General features: G+C 42.2%; 1 protein-coding gene and 1 long non-coding RNA gene across 2 annotated transcripts; both read left to right on the top strand.

Moving 5' to 3' along the window:
* The first annotated feature begins 3453 nt into the window (after positions 1–3453).
* On the top strand, positions 3454–12085 carry LOC6568387 (homeotic protein empty spiracles). The gene is made up of 3 exons (XM_001994706.2): positions 3454–4895; positions 10865–11022; positions 11479–12085. Exons 1-3 carry the CDS (start codon positions 3950–3952, stop codon positions 11995–11997), a joined length of 1623 nt encoding a protein of 540 aa, XP_001994742.1. The 5' UTR covers positions 3454–3949; the 3' UTR covers positions 11998–12085.
* Positions 12086–15139: 3054 nt separating this feature from the next.
* On the top strand, positions 15140–18187 carry LOC116805850. The gene is made up of 3 exons (XR_004365424.1): positions 15140–15375; positions 17630–17977; positions 18037–18187. It is a non-coding gene; the product is annotated as an uncharacterized LOC116805850 (long non-coding RNA).
* Positions 18188–19950: the final 1763 nt, after the last annotated feature.

The following is a 19950-nucleotide window of genomic DNA, read 5'->3' as shown; positions in this document are numbered from 1 at the left end:
GCCGCCATCATCGCCATTTAATGCCGCTCCCCCCAACACCCCAACACTTTGCTGCTGCCCCCTGCTGCCCAGACAGACAGACAGCGCAGAAGAGCACAGAAATCAGAGATGAGACAATTGCTGTCTCCTAATTTGTGCGTCTAATGAAAACGCTAACGAGACACACACACACACACACACACACACACACACACATACACACACGTACTGCACACATTAGCTCAAAACTCTTAGGCGGCGCAATCAATTCGCTTCTGATTCCCAATTATGGTGGGGGAGGGGGGATGCTGCATAAGCAACATCCATTGCTGTAGCTGTTGTAACTGTAACTAGAGAGTGACAGCGACAGCCAACCAGATATGACCACTCACTCACACACAAACACACACCAACACACACACACCAACACACACACACCAACACGCACACACCAACACACACACACACACACCAACACACTCACATACAATACAGACCCATTCTCTCTCACTCTCTGGCAAAGCCGTGCAAAGTACTCGTGATAATGAGCTCCATCTCGTTGGCAATTATTAAATGAATTGGATTTGTACTATGTTGCAGGCTGGCAGCAGCAGCAGCAGCAGCAACAACAACAAAATCAACAACAATAATAACTGCCGCCCCTCTAAATGCCACATTCTCTTTTCCTCTCTCTCTCTCTCTCTCGCGCGCTGTCTCCCTCACTCGCGCTCTGTCTGCTGCTCGCTCGTTTGCTCAGGAAGCCAGCCAATGGGAGAGGTTTGCCCGTTTCTTGTTATCTGCGCTGTGAGTGTGGAACGTGGAAATTTTGGTTTGTGGAACGCATTCGCTGTGCGCTGCAGTTTTACATGGCTGAACTTTGTATATGCATATTGTATCTACATAAACTAATAACACACACACATACACACACACACACAGCTTACTTTGGCTTTCATTATGTATCCAATGTCTATATAAAGTTGTTAATTTAAAACAAAGTGGCTTTAATTAGTTGCAAAATGGACGTGTGATTTTCTTTTGTTTCTCAACGTTTTTGTGCTCGAAGCACTTGGGGCGCGTCAGCCAGCCAAAAACAGTTACCGGAATATCTGGCAAATAATAAACAAAGTTTAATAATTGCTTTTGGGTGCATTGCTTTGGTCATATTTCAATAAGCAAACACGCCTCTTTCCCATTGGCAATTGGCAATGCATGCGATATCTGCATGACCCAACCAACAACAACAATAACAACAATGGAGCGGAGCGGAACGGAACGGAAACTGCGATAACCTTTGCTGAGAGCGCCAAACAGCAATGGCGTTCTGAAGATGAAGCAGATGAAGAAGCAGAAGCGTTGCAGGCACATAGTCATTGTCTGACTAATTAAATGATTTATCCCAAAACGTGAGGCAGCCAAACACTTTGCAGAAGACAACAACAACAAGAAAAACACATGAAAAATTCAGCTGGCTGGGTCAGCAACAAAAACCAATTACAATTACCGCACCCAAAGGTGCCACAACACTCACACACACTCACACACACAGGGGCACGCTGCACAAATGCAGCTCTAGCAGAAGAAACAGAAGAAGAAGAAGAAGATGAGAAGGAGCGGATCAAGAAGCTAACTCAGAACAAGATTTGGAGAGCGAGAGCAGCAACGACAGACAGAAAACTTTATCTAGATGCATACAAATCCAACACAAAACGCACGTCAATTTATTTGCCAGCCTCGTCGGCTGTCCGCAATCTGCACACACACAGAGAGAGATAGAGAGAGAGAGAGAGAGAGATAGAGAGAGAGAGGCAGAGAGGAGCAGCAGCAGAAGCAGCCTGAACCACCAACTTGAGCTGGACGACTGCTCCCTATATCCACATATCCACATATAGATGTTGTATGCACATACATATATTTACCTATGTATGCCAATGCCAATGATGACGATGTCGATGTTGGCGCTGCATGTTTTATGCCTCCTCTGCAGCTTTAACGAGGTGTTTATTTTCACAACTCTCACAGCCAAGGAGGCTGCTAAGCTGTGTGTTTGACCGTGTGTGTGTTAATATGTATGTGTGCAAATGCAGTTGCTCTTTATTGAAGGTGCAGACAACGAGGTCCCGCCCATTTTTATGTGGCCGGCTCTTTGGGCCGCCAACAACATGATGAAGATTCGATGACCGATGACGATGCACTTCGTGCATCACTTTGTCCACCAAGGAAGAGCAGGGGGAGGAGGAGGCACAAAAAGGGATGCGCAGAGCGAAGGAGGGAGCCACTTTAACTACGGGGCGTCTATGAAAATAAGCAATGATGTTGACGCCGTCGCAGAAATGTAAAAACAGTGGTACGAGTAATTTACAAAAATACAGCAATTTTTCGATATATATACAAAAAATAAAATAAATAAATATATAAATGAAATTTAAAAAATAACAGAAACTCCATGGAATATTCAGTTCCCAGTTTGTTTATAATAATATCTACATCTAAATCTAATACAAGGTCTACAAATATGTCATCTTCGACTAGGCCAAGATAGACGCTCTTACTTTTGTGTTGTACGTTTGTCTTGAAATCAATAATTGTACAGCAATATATATAATATATATACAAACTGATATTATATTCTTATTACATATTTAGAAATTTGATGTTTAGCCAAAGCATTATAATAAAAATTTGATATGAGATATTGGGTACTTAGCTGAAACAATTAGAATATTAGAAGTATATGAATAATTTATATATTATTTAGTTTATTATTATATTAATTAATTGAAATGTAAAATCATTTGTAAGCATCATTCCCAATCGAAGAATACATTTTATTCTCAAGCCTACTTCCACTCAATTTTACATCGTCTATCGGACAACAATTACTGGGTGCCCACTGTAGCTGACCGCCTGCCCACTTTCCAATAGCGCCTCACACCACTACCACCACCACCACCAGCACCGGCACCAGCACACAGTGGTGCTCTCTGCCAGCAGCAAGTTAGGCACTAAAACCACAAACGCTTTAATGATGCTGTTTTGTTTAGCGCAAATTGTTTGTTTCGCTGTCATAAACTGGTGCGAAAAATGGCCAAACGCTGCCCCGCGGAGCGAGAGAGCAAAGCCAGCTGAAAATAAGTAGAGAGCGAGCGAGAGAGAGAGAGAGAGAGCGCGTCAAACGTGGACCAGACGGACGAGTGGTCACACACACACACACATACAGAAACGAGTGGTTGGGGAGCAGGTTTTGTGAAGAGGCACATTTATCTGCGCTGCTTTGGCGCATGCGCCACTCGCCATGGGGGCAAGCGAGACGACAACTGGCACACAACAGCTACGAAGCTCCGTTGGAATGCCAGGCAGCCGAAAAAGAGAATAAAAAAAATAAAAATGAAGCGACTGGCAGTTTGCTTTTGTGATTTTTGTGCCCAGACACAATCGCGCGCGCGTTTAGCGGCAGCCGCCACGCGACCGCAAAATCACGTTGCTCAAAAAACTCGATACTCTCGAACCGACGCCCCTCCGCCGCCCCAACAGCAACAGCAGCAGCAACAGCAACAGCAGCAGCAACTGGCAGCAGAGCTGGCTATTAGACGCCTTTAGACGCTCGCATAATGCTAATGGCGTTGACAGTGCTCATCATCAACGCGACGACCGCAATCGACGGACGTGTCCGTCAATTGTTAAGCGAAGTGCGACGGCAACGCTTCAGCAGCAACAGCAGCAGCAGCGCCATCGAATACGCGCTCCAGTTTATCAATGTCCACAACGGATGCCAATCGCTGATGCATTCAACTTGACTCTTACTTCAATTATTTATGTGCTTCCGTGAGTGCTTCTGCTTTCTTCTTGTGTTTGTGTCTGTGACTGTGACTGTGTGTGTGATAATCAATCCCACTGACTGCACCCATCATCGACTATTGTCCCTGTTGTGCGGTATTTTCAATTAGCCGACTCTTGACTTGTTTGCCAAATGGTCACGTGCGGCCGTCAAACGTTCAACATGCTGCCGATGGCGCCGATGAATCCTTTTGTGGTGTCCGTCAGCTCCACAACAGCGTCCAGCGCCCCAGCAACGTCAGCGGCAACCAATTCCTCCGGCAGCAGTAAGCCAAAGCTGGCCTTCAGCATTGACTCGATTGTCGGCGCCGAGTCCAGCCAGCCTGCGAAGCCACCGCCGCCGCCGCCACCTCCTCCGACGCAACGTGTCAGCGTCATTGCATCGCCAGCGCGTGGCGAGAGTCCGGTACAGCTGGCTGCACCCACATCACCCACTAGCGAGCGGCGAACGCCGCGTGGCTTCATCTATTGCAGGCGACGCGTCTCCCTGGATGATCGTTCACGCAGTCCACCGCCGTCGGCTAGCCGTTCCCCATCGCCAACGCCATCCGGCGCTGGTCCAGTGGCGCCTTGTGCACCCATTGCGCTGCCCGGACTTATACGGCCGCTACCATTACCGGCACCACAGAATCTAGCTTTACTTGGGGCTTCAGCACGCAGCGCGGACAGCGTCTCACCCACTGGTACGGGGCCGGGCAATCCGTCGCCAATGCGACCCACAGCAGCGGCGCCTCCGCCATTCCTCGCCGCACAGTTTCAAATGGCCGCCGCTTTGGCGCACCATCATCATCAGCAGCAGCAACAGCAGCAACAGCAACAACAACAGCAGCAACAGCAGCAGCAACAACATCCTCAGCATCCGCCCGTGCCAACGGGGCCACATCATGGTCCGCCGCCGTTGCCGCATCTTGTGCCCGGACATCCACTGGCCATTTTTCCGGGCGGCCCCCATCCGGGACATCCTCCGCCCCATGGGCATCATCCATTTGTGACTGCACCCCATCTAATTCGTGATAGCTATACGCTGTATCCCTGGCTACTCAGTCGTCACGGACGCATATTTCCACGTTTTCCAGGCAGTGAGTATTCCCTATCAATCATTCTAGCTCACGTGAAAGCGATCCCCACAAAATTCTTAATTTGTTATTGAAATGAGGATATTCTCAATATCAAGTTAATTATTTAATTTATATAGAACTCCATTTGACTGAGAGTTAAATACTTATCGAAAGGTAAACAAAAACACACATAGTATATAAGACAAGAACTCATCTTACGACAGATCGTTCCTATGGGAACTATATGATGTCATAGCTTGATCTCCATGAATTTTGCTCCAAATATGTGGAACATAATAATTCGCATATTGGGTAAGTTTGTTTGGGATAACTTATTAGAGAAGACTGTTTTTTTTTTATATAAAAACTTATTTTTCGATCAATCGCTATGTAAGCTATGTGTTATAAAGAACCGATCCAGTTGGGTTCAACATATGACAGATGACAACATTGCTACCTGTAGCAAAAAGATGAATATATGCAAAGCTTCAACAAAATGACTGAGGGAAAAACTTTCACAAAAAATTGAGAAACAAATGACCAATTCTGTATCAACTCGGCTACTGATGCTGATAAAGAATATATATACCTTATCTCCATTGCGTTAAAAATATCACAACTCCTCACCTTCATAAGGTTCTCCCATAGCTCGAAATTCTAACTGAATATTTTAGAGTAAGTATTAAATCTTTATTTAACCCGACTTGTTGAATTGTGTTAATAAATTTACAAAATAAAAAGTTTAGATAAGTAATTTTGACTTGTCTTTTTTTTATTAAAGTTTTTTAATATATGCTAAAACAATCAACAACAGTATGAAATTATATACACTTGAGATACAAGAATTTACATGCATTAGGTTCAGAACTAACAGAGAATAAATAATCCTCTAGCACTCTTTCCATAACAGCTTAGAACCAAGCAATTACTCAGTTAAAACCAGAAACTGTTCTCATTGTTGTTATTGTTGTTGTTTTTGTTGTGGCTGCACCTTATAATTAAAGTTAAATAAGCAAATTGCAAACATTTATTATAAGTAAATTAGACGTCCATCAGCCTTATCATCATCATCAACATCATCATCAGCAGCAGCAGCAACAGCAGCAGCAGCAGCAGCAGCAGCAGTAGCAGCAGCAGCAGCAGCAGCCATTGCAGAAGGCAATAACCATTTCGAATAGCCGAAGCTAGGGAGGAGTTGAGGGAGCACTTCGGGTGAAGTGGGAGGGAGAGGTGAGGGGCGTTGTGTGGCAAACAGAGCAAACCAAACCGAGCCCTTTTTCATAAGTAATACTCAAACAAATTACATTTTAATTAAATTGTTTAAATAACATTACACACATCGTTAGGTCAAGCAGCGTACCTAAATGCCCAGTGTGCGTGTGTGTGTACGTATGTGTGATGGGTGTGTGCTAGTGTATGTGTGTGTGTGTGTGTGTGTGTGTATGTGCGTGAGTGTGTGTGTATGAGTAGACTCAAAATTACCAATTAATGGCGCTTGACAGCGACGGCGCCACTCGCTGAGCAGAGCCCCTACGGTGTATGTAGAACACACACACACACACACACACATGTACTGTGGCAAGAAAAAAGTGCAACGAGTGAAATGTTAATGCGTTTTTAATTGAGGTTTTGGAGCATCCAAGCAAACAAAAACACACACATACACACACAAAAGTGAAATGCCGCCCAACGCCAGACCAATTCCAATTCCCATTTACCATTTACCAGTTACCATTTCTCGACACTCTTCTGCCCCTCATCCACTCATCCACTCGTTCGGTCGTCTACATGCAGAGTGATCCCAAACCGTCTGCGCCTTCCAACATTGTCATTTATTATTATTTAACCTTTTTTATGCAGACTTCTCATTTTTTTTCGCTCTGCTCTCATAATTACAATTTTAATTTTCATGCCACGCCATTTTTTTACATGTACTTAACATGAGGTTAAGAATTTTTGTATTTTTTCCCCCGTTTTTTCTTTTGTATTTTTGGTTAAATTATTTTCGGCACACTCACACACGCCTTTCACCTGCTTTCGAACGAACTTTGTTACGCCTTAATTATGTTGTATGAGATGTTCCATTATAAAAAGGCAGGCGTTGTTTTTTTTCTTTTCTTTTTTTTTTTTAGTGTGTTTTGGTATCGTTAGTTAAGTGCTGTAATTTTCGCTTGATTTATGAACGTGAAAATGGAAATGTCAATGTTTCGCATAACGATTTCATTAATTGTAAGTGCTCCTCAACGACTGTAATACTGTGGCAGGGCTAAGGTAAGGTGTGGGCAGCTAAAGATTATGATGATAATGTTGATGATGACAGCTTAATTAGAGCTGTTACAACAGGTTCGAATTGAAAGCAAGCTGCAAGTTGCATTCCAGTTAAAGGATTGAATGATAAGGGAGAAAACGAGAGCTAATAAATACGTATTGTTGAAATGAAAATACAGTTTATACTGGATTAAAAGAGAGGCACACATTATATGTCGTCAGACTATTTACCCCTTCAACTGGGCTAACAATTAAATATTTACAAAAATCGTGTACAACTTTTCGTATAACAAATGTAACAATATCAAGTGCAAGTAAGAAACCGTCGGCACCCTTCGAAATCAAAACTATTCTCATGTGTATAATCAACTATCCATTGATGACAATTTCGCTTTATTGCCACTACTGTAACGAAAAAAAAAAAACAAAAACATATCCCTAACTGACAGTATATTTGATTGCCTTTGCGATTTCAATTTCTGATTTAGTCTTTGGTGTCAATGTCCCGCGTGGTAATTGCAATTCCTGTTGCGAATGCCAATAAATTAATGAAAAAATCATGAGAGCATAAAACTTAAACCGAAACCAAATACGAAAAAAAAAACAACAAACAAAATGGCATAAAAAACATAGCTACAATTGTACATAAGTGATAAATAATAAGGCGGGCAAAAAAAAAAAAAGCAACAACAACACACAAGCCACGATCGATCAGAGATCGAAGGGAGCTGCAAAATGTGGCAACTGAGGCAGCAGCAGCACTTCAATCATATGAAACAGACGAAGCATATATGTGTGTGTATATAAATGACAGCTGACAAGGGTGTGAGCAGCAGCAGCAGCAACAACAACAACACTAACATGAAGCAGAAACAGAAGAAGAGGAAGAAGCAGCAGCAAGCGCAGAGCGGACACATCAATTAATTGTCAATTGCGCGTATTTTCGCACGGCGGTTTCTTTGTGAGCCATAAAAAAAAAAACAGAGAGAAAAAAAGCAACCCGCGCAGTTCATTGAGAGAAACGCTCGATGACGTTGGAGACAGTCTATGAAAAAATAATTAAGTGGCTATTGTGCGGCGCACAACTATCAATTATAAGTTGCGTTTGCTGCTGCTGCTGCTGCTGCTGCAGTTGCAGTTGCATCTTGTTGTTGCCGGCGTTGTTAGCTGTCAAATGTAACAAATGTCAGCAGAGCAGGCGGTAGCATACAACAAAAAAAAAGAAAAGAAAAGTGGATCACGGCAAACTGTTTGTGGCAAGTTCGTTGTTTGTCAAGTTCGAGGCACACACGAGGCATCGAGTCGCCTGCATCTGTCAGATACAAGATACACAGCCTGCATTTATGAAGTGTCAAATTGACAAGTTCTCGTTCTCTTTCGTTTTTGTTACATACTGTTTTTTTTAGCTAACAAGATAGCAAAAACCCAACGCGACACAACAAGAGAATTCAGTAGCTGCCACTGCTGTTGCTGCTGTTGCTGCCGTTGCAAGCTAGAGGCCTGAGATAAGGGGCAGCTAATGCTCTGTCTTTTCTCCTGTTTATTTTTGTTTGTATTGTGCGAGGCTTAGCTGCTCTTTCTGTTTTTCTGAGCTAAATATCCTGTACGCTGTGTTATCCTTGCAGCAACAGTTGCCCTCTGCCAATTCGCAATGTCAATATTGATTTTGTAATGTGACAATGTGCGAATAGAGTTTCCTGCAGGTGACTCGAAAGGATTACCATTCAGCTCACATTTCTTACTTAATCATTATAATTATGGAATGGCCTGGCTTTGCCTGCTGTATTATTGCAAATCTCAGCTGAATCTTGAACAGTAGCTTGCGCTGCTCCACGCTCCACACTCCACGCTTATATCCATATCCATAACCATATCAATATTCAAATTGTGGCTCAATTGAAAATTTGCTAACTGCACGCAGCTCAGTTCAAGGCAGAGCCACTGGCTTATTCCACAAATCGTGATAAACGTCAAAATATCACGTTGTGCAATGGGCCCCCAAGCTTGAACAATGGGCCACGTTGGCATCTACGGAGGAGGCATCGACGAGGTAAAGGAGGAGAAGGCGTCGTTGGCGGCTTTTGTCGACATTTAGGCGCGCTAAAGTGTTCAACTTGGCGTTCCAGCGAGGACAGAACCAGGCCCACATCCAGGCACAGGTACAGGCACAGGCACAGCCACAGGCTCCAGCTCTGGCTCAGGCTGCAGCTCTGGCGGCTTCTGCGCAATTGTTTCGCTTATCAGCGATGCCGAGACGATGCCAGACACAGCGCCGACGCCGACAGCAGAAGCGGCACGATCCATTGGCCTTTGTTTTTTCCCCTTTGAGTGTGTTTGTGTGTATCTGTGTGTGTGTGCGTGTGTGTGTGTGTGTGTAGGCCCCATGTCTGGAAATTTGTTTATTGTTTTGTAATGAGTTTGCCAGGTCTGAATGTGCGGCATCTTTCAGACTCGCTCGCCGCATTCGCGGAAATCATAAGCAGCAAATTGAGGACCATGTCGCCTAATTGGCAATGCCAGCACCACCAACACCACCACACCACCATCACAAAGAGCACCACCATCACACCAATAGCAACACGAATGAAGGCAAAGCCCTTGTACGCTTGGCGGGTTGCTCGCCAAAGTAATTAACAAATTATAGCGCCAATTTGGTGCCGGTCATGTTGCATGCTCCAGCCGCTTCGGCGGCCATGTTTACTGTATTTTCAACACCTGATGAAAACACAAAAAACGAGCTGTGTCATGCTTGGAAAAGCGCTCAAATTTCGAGCTAACCTTATTGTGATAGCCATATAAGCAGCGAAAGATTATTAACTTAATGGCATAAATAAATGCAAATAAAATAACGTGATTAAGTAGTATAATTGCCAGTTCTTTTTGTGATGTTACATTTGTGTCACATTGTTTTGACAACAGCTCTAATTGAAACATTGAAATGTTCGTTACTTTCACTCAATTAGAAATCACCTGTACTTTGCCACAGATTCATACACCGAACCCAACAAAAAATGGAAATGGATGTAATGAGGTTGTGCAAAAGTATATAACAGGCAGAACGAAAGATATCTTATATCTTATATCTTTTATAGCATTATTATTTCATTATGATATTATTGCCAGTACTTACTCCATTGTGATAATTACTGAATTATTTATAAAAGGGAGAAAATGTAAACATGTATTGTAGCCTGGCTTATTAGATGCCTTGCAACTTTCATTAAAAATCGACCTACAATTTGAAAATCAACAAATTTAGTTTCTTAAATTTAATGTTCTAGAATAAAAGAGGAGGAAATGATTTAAAGTGGCAAGCTTAAGGTGAACATTGGGCATCTATATACAATATCAAACAGAATAGAAGAAATTGGATCCTAACACATTTTGAAAATGTTCTAGATTATGTTATGATTACAGATCTGTAAATATTGCCCGTCGTTTTAAGCTTAAGGACATAATGAAATTTCAACTCGTTTAAAAACAACAAAGCTACTAAAAGTAAAATCGGCATTTTGTGTGTGGTATTCTACATTAAAGTTAAGACGTAAATCCAGCCAAGATATAATTCTCTATATATGTTGGGTATGAAGAGAGAGGTGCTCAGTTTTTGAGGTTTCTATACACCTTATACAAATCACAATGAGGTTAAAAAAAAGAACATAATAAACTAAGTAATATATGTGATGTACTCTAACTGATCTATTTATCTTCAACCCTTGCAGATTTCCTGCTGCAACCGTTCCGCAAGCCGAAGCGGGTGCGAACCGCCTTCTCGCCGACGCAATTGCTTAAGCTGGAGCACGCCTTTGAGGGCAATCATTATGTGGTGGGCGCGGAGCGCAAGCAGCTGGCGCAAGGACTTAGCCTGACGGAGACACAGGTAAGCAGCAAACAGCCCCCAATCCCGATCACGATCCCATTCCCATTTGTAACCCACAAGGGGCGGGTTAACCCTTTCGTTGGCCATGCTTAATGCGCATCAAATTCAATAAATGCCTTGCCCAATCGGACAAACTCCAACCCTCCCAACCACCCCGGGGTGCGGGAGCAACCCCTTTGGCCGAGCGTTAAGTGATTGCATGTCAGGTGGTCGTTAGCCAGCCAAGTGGCGCGAGTTACCAAGTTATTAGCGCTAAGAGGGGGCAAGCAAGGGGTGGGTCCTTTGCTGGCATAGCTGGGCGGCAGGCGCAGGCAGGCAAATAGAATTAAAAGACTCGTTAAATATATTTACGACCTCCTGTATTTTGGCCAAAGGGTTGAGCTCCCCAATCATTGCACTGCATTTAACCAAACTGAACTGAGAACTGAAGTTGTTGTGTATTTCTCGCCCGGGCAGGTCAAAGTCTGGTTCCAGAACCGGCGCACCAAGCACAAGCGCATGCAACAAGAGGGCGGCGACAGCAGCGATACGAAGAGCAATAAGGGCAGCTCCTCCGGCGGCGGGGGTGGTGCAGGCAGTGGCGATGGTGACGACGATGCCAAGCACGAGGGCTCCCAGCACAGCTCCACGGATGTGGAAGACGACGAGGACATCGAGGAGGATGACGAGGATGAAGTGATCGACATGGATGACTATGGCAGCGATCTGGATGTCGAGGAGCATCAGCGTCTGCGTGAGCAGTTCCAACAGCAACTGGTCCAGCATCAGCAACAGTTGCTTCAGCAGCAGGGCGAGGCGGCTGCGCTGACACCACAACAGCAGCAACAGTTGCTGCAACACCATCAGCAACACCTGCAGCAGCAGCAACAACAGCAGCAGCAACACTTTATGCAGCAGCAACAAATGTATCTGCTGGAAAAGGAGCGGGAGCGGCAGAGGGACCGAGAGCGGGAGCGGGAACGAGAAAAGCAGTAATAGCCATCGATTGAATTGACCCAAAAGTGTCAGCGATTTTGTGTTCCTTTCTTTTGTAAATTACTTAATTTAAAGTGTATAAATTAATTTAAATACGTACATTAAATAATATGATACTTCATTTGCGTGGCTATAAATGTGCGTGAAGCAGACTAGAAAAAATGTGTCTGCCAACCAAATAATACTCTGTTCGATGCAGGGAGAGGACCTAATGGGTAATTATAATTTTCATACTGATCATTTTTGAAGCTCTCTTGCCATCAGTAAATCAACAGTTCAAATTTGTTTGATTTCGATAAGTGAGCTACTCTAGTCGAGACAGCTGTTTAATACTTTGTAGGCTCGCTCATAGTATCAATATCAAAACAAGTTTTCGCTAAACAAAACCTGTGTTCCTTATCCGATCATAATGAGATTTGTATGGTGTATTATACATACATAAATTGAATGGACATATATTTACAATTGTCGCTTAAATGCTATTGGAAATCGATTTGTATTAATATTTGCGAAACTAAGGAAGCTATCGATAAAATTAAGTAAACTTGACCAACCTATACAAGACCACAACTTAAATCGGGTTGCATAAAAAGATGGACTGACGAACATGGCTAAATCTACTCGGCTGTTGATCCTGATCAGTAAAATATATAATATGTGTGATATGGACTACTTACTTCTGCTTATTTTCTTACAAATTCTTAACACTCGACCACATTTAACAAAAGCAATATAGATTTTTGCCCCGTTGACAGCCGAATAAAGTTATGACTTTAGATTTATTCAACCATTTGACTGATTGGCTTAGAGTATTGCACTGCTGCTGATTGAAACCATAAACAGCCCTGCCAGCAAATTGTTTATAATCGACGATATACCGACCATAACAAATATCGATCAGCTGCCAAAGAGTCAATCAGTCAGTTAACATTCCATGACTGCACTGCAACATTGCTAACAAGGGCCCTTATTGAGTTGTTCATATTGCTGTCGTTGTTGTTGTTGTTGTTGTTGTTATTAACGATAACCCTTTTGTCGAAACATTTTGTGGTAGACTCCGGCAAAGCTAAGCACGTTGTGTGCTAAACGTTGACAGTAAAAATGCAATCAACAATTACGAATTACGAGTTACGGTCTCATAAGGCAGCCAAAAAATAAACGTCAGTCAGTGATTGGACGCCGAGCAGACTGGGCCAGAAAAGAGCCGAACCATGCGAAATTGATATTAAAATGCAAACGATTGACTATAAAAATTATTTACTACTATATATAAATAAGGATTGTGTGCCCCCCGGGGCCATCGTTCCACTGGCGCAATATGCATATAGAGCAAGCAGCTAATGGCCCAGCAATTTGGCGTCATTTAAACTGAAACGTGAAATAAACCAAAAAATTAAACTGACAAAACCGGCAGACAGACAGATGGAGACAGCTCAAGTGAGTGAGTGAGCGAGAGAGAGAGAGCGAGAGAGGGAAAGAGAGATCGACTCGTGCCCGGCAGCTAACCCAAAGAACAATATAGATAAATTTCGTTTTTGATATGCCAAATTGTGTGTGTAAGTGAGGGCTTCCACTGAAACAAAAAAAAAAAGCCAGACAAAATAAAAGAGTTCAAGGTAATTGCCGTTGTCAAAGCAGCGCAACGGAAAGTGGGCGTGCCCCGTGCAAAACTTGGCCAACAATTTATGGGCCACTTGAGTACAAGCAAAGGGTGTTGAGGTTGCACGCGAGCAAGCAGCTGGAACTGGGTGGCAAACCGAACCCACAACAACTCGAGCACTGAGCACTGAGCACTGTCTTGGGGTTCGAGTGCCTGAAAATTCTCGTATTTTGCATAAACGATGTGAGAATTACTTAATTGCTGTTAGAGTGGGCTGACTGGGGTGTGAGTGTGTGTGTGTGTGTGTGTGTGTGTAAGTGTGTATGGGAGAGGCGTTTCACAATGGCGAAATTTATGAGCATTTAGTTAAAAACACCCAACAGAAGCCAACAGACCTAGAGACAATGAAGTTGTCTACTGGCCCGTAGAGCAGTTGAGTGCGGGTGCTCTGACTGAGGCAGGGGTAACTATTACAACAATATATATATACATACACAAATATATATATATATATATATATGTATGTACATATCATATTCATGTCAGCGTCAGTTACTTTGTTGGAGGTATTCTCTGCCTACATAGAAACATACCGAATAATCAACATTTGTTGGCAAAATTAGGTGAAAGCAAAATATTACTTTTTAGTATCGACAGAAAGAAGAAAAACTTTGTTATAGTTTGCTCTCACATACAAATTTACCGCCTACACAGAAGCCGCTTCATTAAGAAAAACCGAATTGTGAGACAACAACAAATTTTAATATTTAAATTTAAAAAAATCGAATATTATTTTTTTTTTCATCATCAGCGAGATTTTTACAGTGTCCGTTTAGTCAGCTGTGGAGTTTGAAACGAATCCCGACGGGATTCGAAAAGTATTGAAATAAAAATAAAAAAATCTCTTGAACAGGAGAAAAAAATTATATATTCTAATAAAAAAAACTATTCTTTTATACATATATATATATATATATATATATTATGTTTTAAGTCTATCAGTCTACTTATTAATAAGCAAGATGGAACGCTTTTCGTAGAACTTGTAGATTGGACATAATTGGTTCTTGACATCTTTGACTCGATGGTTTTTTGTCGTTAAGTGTTCAATTTTGGAATAATCTTCCCTTGAGCACTCTAATATATGTAGGAATAAACTTAATTTTTTTCAGCTCTGGATTTTAACTGGATATTTTACATTTTGTAGTAGTTTAAATCAGTATCAGAAGCGAGATGTAAGTCTCTTAAAACTCATCATTAAGCTCAACTACGGCAAATAATTGTACAAAAAAACTATTAATAACATTATTATTGTATTGTAAATGTAAGTGGGTTAATATTCGACTGACATTATCAGAAACTTAATTATTAATTAATAATTACTCACTAGCACCCAGGTGAGTTATATAGCAGAGTATTCAATATTGTTGTAAGTATCAACTAATATGGCCAAACAAAAATAAATTACACAATACTCGCAACACTAACCCAAAGGTTGTAAGCATATATGCATAAATGTTTGCAAGCCCAAAAAGAGTTCGTCAAAGTGTTTCGTTTGATTTTGGCATGTCTACAAGCGACGGAGACGGCGACGACGACTTTGAAAACAAATTTGCGCAAATCAGAGGGGAAATGGCTTTCAGCCAAGTCAACAACCGAACCGAAGTAAACCGAACCGAACCGTCAACCGTCAACTGGCTGGAGTGCCAGCTCAGGGCTCTTGGAGCATATCAAGGGCGTCATTAGTGCAGCAGGCAGCGTCAATTTGACAACAGCAGGTGAGCATGGGGCATGGGAACGCAGGAATGGTGAAAGCAGTATCGGGTGGGAGTGGGGGGAGGGATGGGAGCCGTGCTTATGGCCTGACATATACTGCAGTGCAGCGGACGTGCCGGCGACAGCGTAGGCGTCGTCTCAGTTGTTTAGCTTTAAGTTTTGCTATTTAGCGGCCATTTGTATGGCGATAACAAAACAGAGGCAGCCAAAATACAAACGGAATTGCAGTTTAAACTGCATTTGGCGCATTTTATGTGCCCAGCCAGCCCGCAACGTGGGCGGTCGATTGGCGCTAGTCGTCGTTTAATAAACATGCACAAATGCAGATACATGCAGAGGCAGTGGCAGTGGCAGCGGCAGCGGCAGCGGCACACAAGTAGTGCGAATACACAGGTAAGCAGTTTCATAGCATTATTCGAATTCGACCCTGTTTTGGCCATAAATCAGCAACAGACTCAGTCGAAGATAGAGAGAGAGAGAGAGAGAGAGAGAGACTTGGCACCTACGAGCCAACGGGCTAGTTGCACTTTTGTGGCGCCTCTTGCCGCCACATAAATTCATTTGAAATGAGGTAGAGCGCCGCCAAGACGCCAGCTCTTAACTGCTTTAAAGCTGTGCCGATCTGAGCCGAGCCAGGCTAGTCTTAGCCCAAAATGCCCAGCAAAGTCGTTGACCGTTTTGTCTAGTCTAGGACTAGGCGTCAATTGGCAAATTGGATTCCATGACAGCCAAGAGGAAAAGTTAATTTGCAGCAGCAATAAATAACACAGTGATCAAACTCACAACTATATAAAGTGTTCGCAAGGAGAAAGCTCAACTTTGGCAATTGGAATGCGATCACAGCAGTCAATTTTGTAGAGTCAATCCTCAAAGCTGATAGCATAATGCCATTAAGTTGCTTTTAATTATCAATGCAGGCAGCAGTTTCGCAAATGGTTTCCATTTCTGCTCGGTAGTATTATACTATCACAAAAGGCATCCTTCATTAATTTAATTTTAATACTCTGATACTGAAGAATAAGATTCAAGATTGACTTCTCAAAAATTAAAATTATTAAGAAAACATTTTTTAAAATGAGTACATACATCTTGTAAATACAAAGATTTTCGAAAGAATAACCAGCATCGATCGCTGTTTGCACTATCGCTATCGAAGGGTATATAAATAATATGATTTCAATAAATCTGGATAAGAATTCAGGTTCTTATGTTTTCATGGACTCAGTGTACCCCTTTTTTCAAATTGAGGTGCCACGTCCCCTGGAAGGCTAGCATAAATATCTCACTAAAGTCACTAAACTTGCTCGGCAAATCTATATATATTCCGGATACGCCTGCCCCACGCCCCAAAAAATCACGAAATCGTATATATTGCTTAGAGCTAGAGTCACAAAATTTAAAAGGTACTTATAATTATTTAATTTAACAGCCACTGCCACCCCCTCAAGAAACTCTAACCACCTCTGATCAGCTAGTATTAGACTGGTAACAGAGTATGCCGCACTCGGTAACGCCCGACTTAAACATAGTCACTAGTTTTATTGAACTTGTGTAACTTCAGACCTCACAGTATTCCATAAAAATGCTCATAAATGGTAATTAGGTGAAATAATGTATCTGACACCTTATTATATTAAATTCATGGCGATTAAACTAAGTTTACAATGAATTAATAGGTGCTCAACTATATTGCGGCGGACCCAATGCATTTAATGGCAGTAATTATTATTTTTTATTGTTTTCGCATTCGTGCTAATAATAATAATAAATAATTAGTGTAATTTGCATAGCCTGACTTTGTAACAAATTATAATTATATGTGGTTTATATGCATTTTGAACGGATCATTTGCGAATCGTGTGGAATTTTTCTTAATGGTGCGTGCAATTCTCGAATCTCTCATCGCATGAAAATGCACATGTTGGGCGCAAATTTTTAAAAGTAAATTATGGCTTTGGGTTTTATTTGAAAATCCATTTTCTTAAAATTAATGAGGCGCTCATTTGGCGCTCATTCAGTCACGCCCACAAAGCGCACGCAACGCGGAGAGCGGAGTTATGGTCGAAAGTGGCCAGGAAAAGAGCTTTTGTAGAAACTGCCTTAGTTATATTTACAATTAATGACACAAGATAAATGGCAAACGATTTATATTAAAAGGCGCCTTCCACAAATTGGGCGCCAGCCTCTCCAAATGAGTTTTGGTTTTAGTATTTCGCTTCACCTTTGGTTTTTTTTTTTTTGGTTTTTGTCGGTCAGAGGTGGTCTCCCACAGACCAATAGATCAAGATCCAACGAGCGACCCGACTGCAGATCTCGATTGGGAATGGGTGTGCAACTGAAGACACTGACAGATTTATTTAATGTGATGCCTTCAAATTGCTGTAGTTCAAGGAGTGCCTTTCGCAGCCAGCTTCTAACTTATCAATTAAAGTTCGAGCCAGATTGAAATGGTTCTACATGTGCCGCTGGATAATGATGATGACGATGATGATAATGATGATAGGGATGGTGATAAGTCGGTGCAAGCGACCAATTTGGATAACTGGATCACACGAAAGATAAATATACTTATGACACAAACTAATGAATGGAATATATAAACAAGTAAGAACGTTGCTTAACACTCTGATATCGACAATTGAATAATCATTAATGTCATCTAGCTCGAAAGATATAGATTGTTGAATGAGGTCATCAGCCACCTACGTTCCAAGTTTGGTGAATCTAAGTTAAGAATTGTTGCAGATATGAGGTGTCTTCCCCGTCTTCCAGAGTTCCAGAAGGCAACTCCAATTTGCATATGTAATCCAAGAGTCAAACACAAATATACACTTCGAGTATAATTTTATAATAGACATAATAATTTTATTTATTTATCTCCATATTATTACAAGCTACAACTACAAACAATTTGAAGACACTCAAAGCTAAAAACGGTGCGCATAGCAAAAGTTCGACAAGGCAAAACCGAAAACAACCTGTTTGAACAATTAGCCAATTAACCTTTGACCCGATTGTACCGACAGGGAGCCCAGTCGGCCATATTAAAATCAATATACTTGGATGTGATGTGGGCGCTGACACGCCCCCTTAAAGCATGCGGCAAGCGCAATTTAAAAGCCATTTCGCATTGTCGCCGTCAGCGGCTGATGTTGCCGAACAACAAGGGAGGCGGTTTCGCAAACAGGCTTTTTGTTTTGTGGGCGTGGCAGCGCGAAAATCGCAAAACTTTGACTAACATAGTCAATAAATCTAGGCAAAAGTTCTAAAGCGACGCGACGTCGCGTTGGGCAACTACTTTAAAATAATTAGTGGGTGCAGCCACAGAAACTAACTTTTTTGCGGCTGACAATCGGCCAAATTATGGGGCCGCATTCCCCCAAAGCCAATGCACCGAAGGTTGTGCACAAAAACGTACACAGAGAGAAAAGCGGAATGCTATTGCAATAAGCCACATTTCATAAATATGCAGGATTTTTGGGAAAGTAAAGAAAGTATACTTCTTACATTCTTCCAGTGGGTATTTTAATTTAAGCATGGAGCTTGTAACTCGTTAGATTGTTTATTTTGATTTTGTTAGGTCGATTTTTTCTGTATGTACGGATAACGGTGATTTTGCACCTGGCAGTTGCAATCAGAAGTAAATGCCAAATCACAATAGCAGCTGCCACAATGGATCGCTCATTAGCACATTTCAGGTTTTGTGTTTTGGATTTTCTGTAATATTTTTTAATAGCCAACTGAGGCGAAGTAGTAAATTGGTAAGGCTAAGGTGTGAATTTGTGTGTACTACTCGTAGTTGATGGCATGTTATTCCATCAGAAATGTGCTCTGCCCTGCAAATGTTGGTTAAATAAAGGTAAGTTAATTAACTGCTGGCTGTATTCATTTATGCACCATGATTAATTACACCGAAAAACGAAAGAACGGGCAGAAGCCGACGTCTGGCGTGCTGGCCTGTCGGCCTGGTCAGCCTGGTTGGCTACCGGGAGGCAAGACGCGTCAGTTCGTTCCTTTTTGGTGGTGCAGCTTGGCACGCATTCTGAGTGGGCACAGCTGCGCCAACCAGTTTAAACGCCAATGGTCATTTGCAACAGCAACAGCAGCAGTAACAGCAACAGCACAAGCAACAGCGGCAGTGGCAGCAGCGCCAGCCATTAAAATGACATAGAGCCACAGACAAAACACGCACGGAGCGGATTCTGGGGATTCGGTTACTGGTGGTGGTGCCACCTAGTCGGAGCGACATACGGCAATTCGGCGGAGCTCGCATTAGCCCGCTGTCAAGCGAGCGTGCCCGCTGCCGGCTCACAATTATTAAGCCAAACACATTACCAGAAGCGACCCCAAAGACGCATCTGAAAATGCGTGCAATTAAATTCAAATTAGCACAAAAACACACACAGAATGCAATTAGCAGGCAAATGAAATAATTCCGCTTTCTATATGCACACACGAGCAGCAAACAACAACAACAATAACACATTTACATTAATGGGTTTTCAATAATAATTATTAAATATATTCCTTTGTATACGCTAAACAAATTCTAAAAGTGTATAATGAAGTCTGTATGT

Source organism: Drosophila grimshawi, unplaced genomic scaffold (assembly GCF_018153295.1).
Source record: "Drosophila grimshawi isolate 15287-2541.00 unplaced genomic scaffold, ASM1815329v1 contig_311, whole genome shotgun sequence".
Taxonomy (NCBI): domain Eukaryota; kingdom Metazoa; phylum Arthropoda; class Insecta; order Diptera; family Drosophilidae; genus Drosophila; species Drosophila grimshawi.
This window is presented reverse-complemented; position numbering and strand designations above follow the sequence as displayed.

Coding starts and splice junctions, on each gene's coding strand:
- LOC6568387 (XM_001994706.2), top strand. CDS start 3,950: ATGGTCACGTGCGGCCGTCAAACGTTCAACATGCTGCCGATGGCGCCG. Junction 4,896..10,864: donor ATTTCCACGTTTTCCAGGCA/GTGAGTATTCCC, acceptor CAACCCTTGCAG/ATTTCCTGCTGCAACCGTTC. Junction 11,023..11,478: donor TTAGCCTGACGGAGACACAG/GTAAGCAGCAAA, acceptor TCGCCCGGGCAG/GTCAAAGTCTGGTTCCAGAA.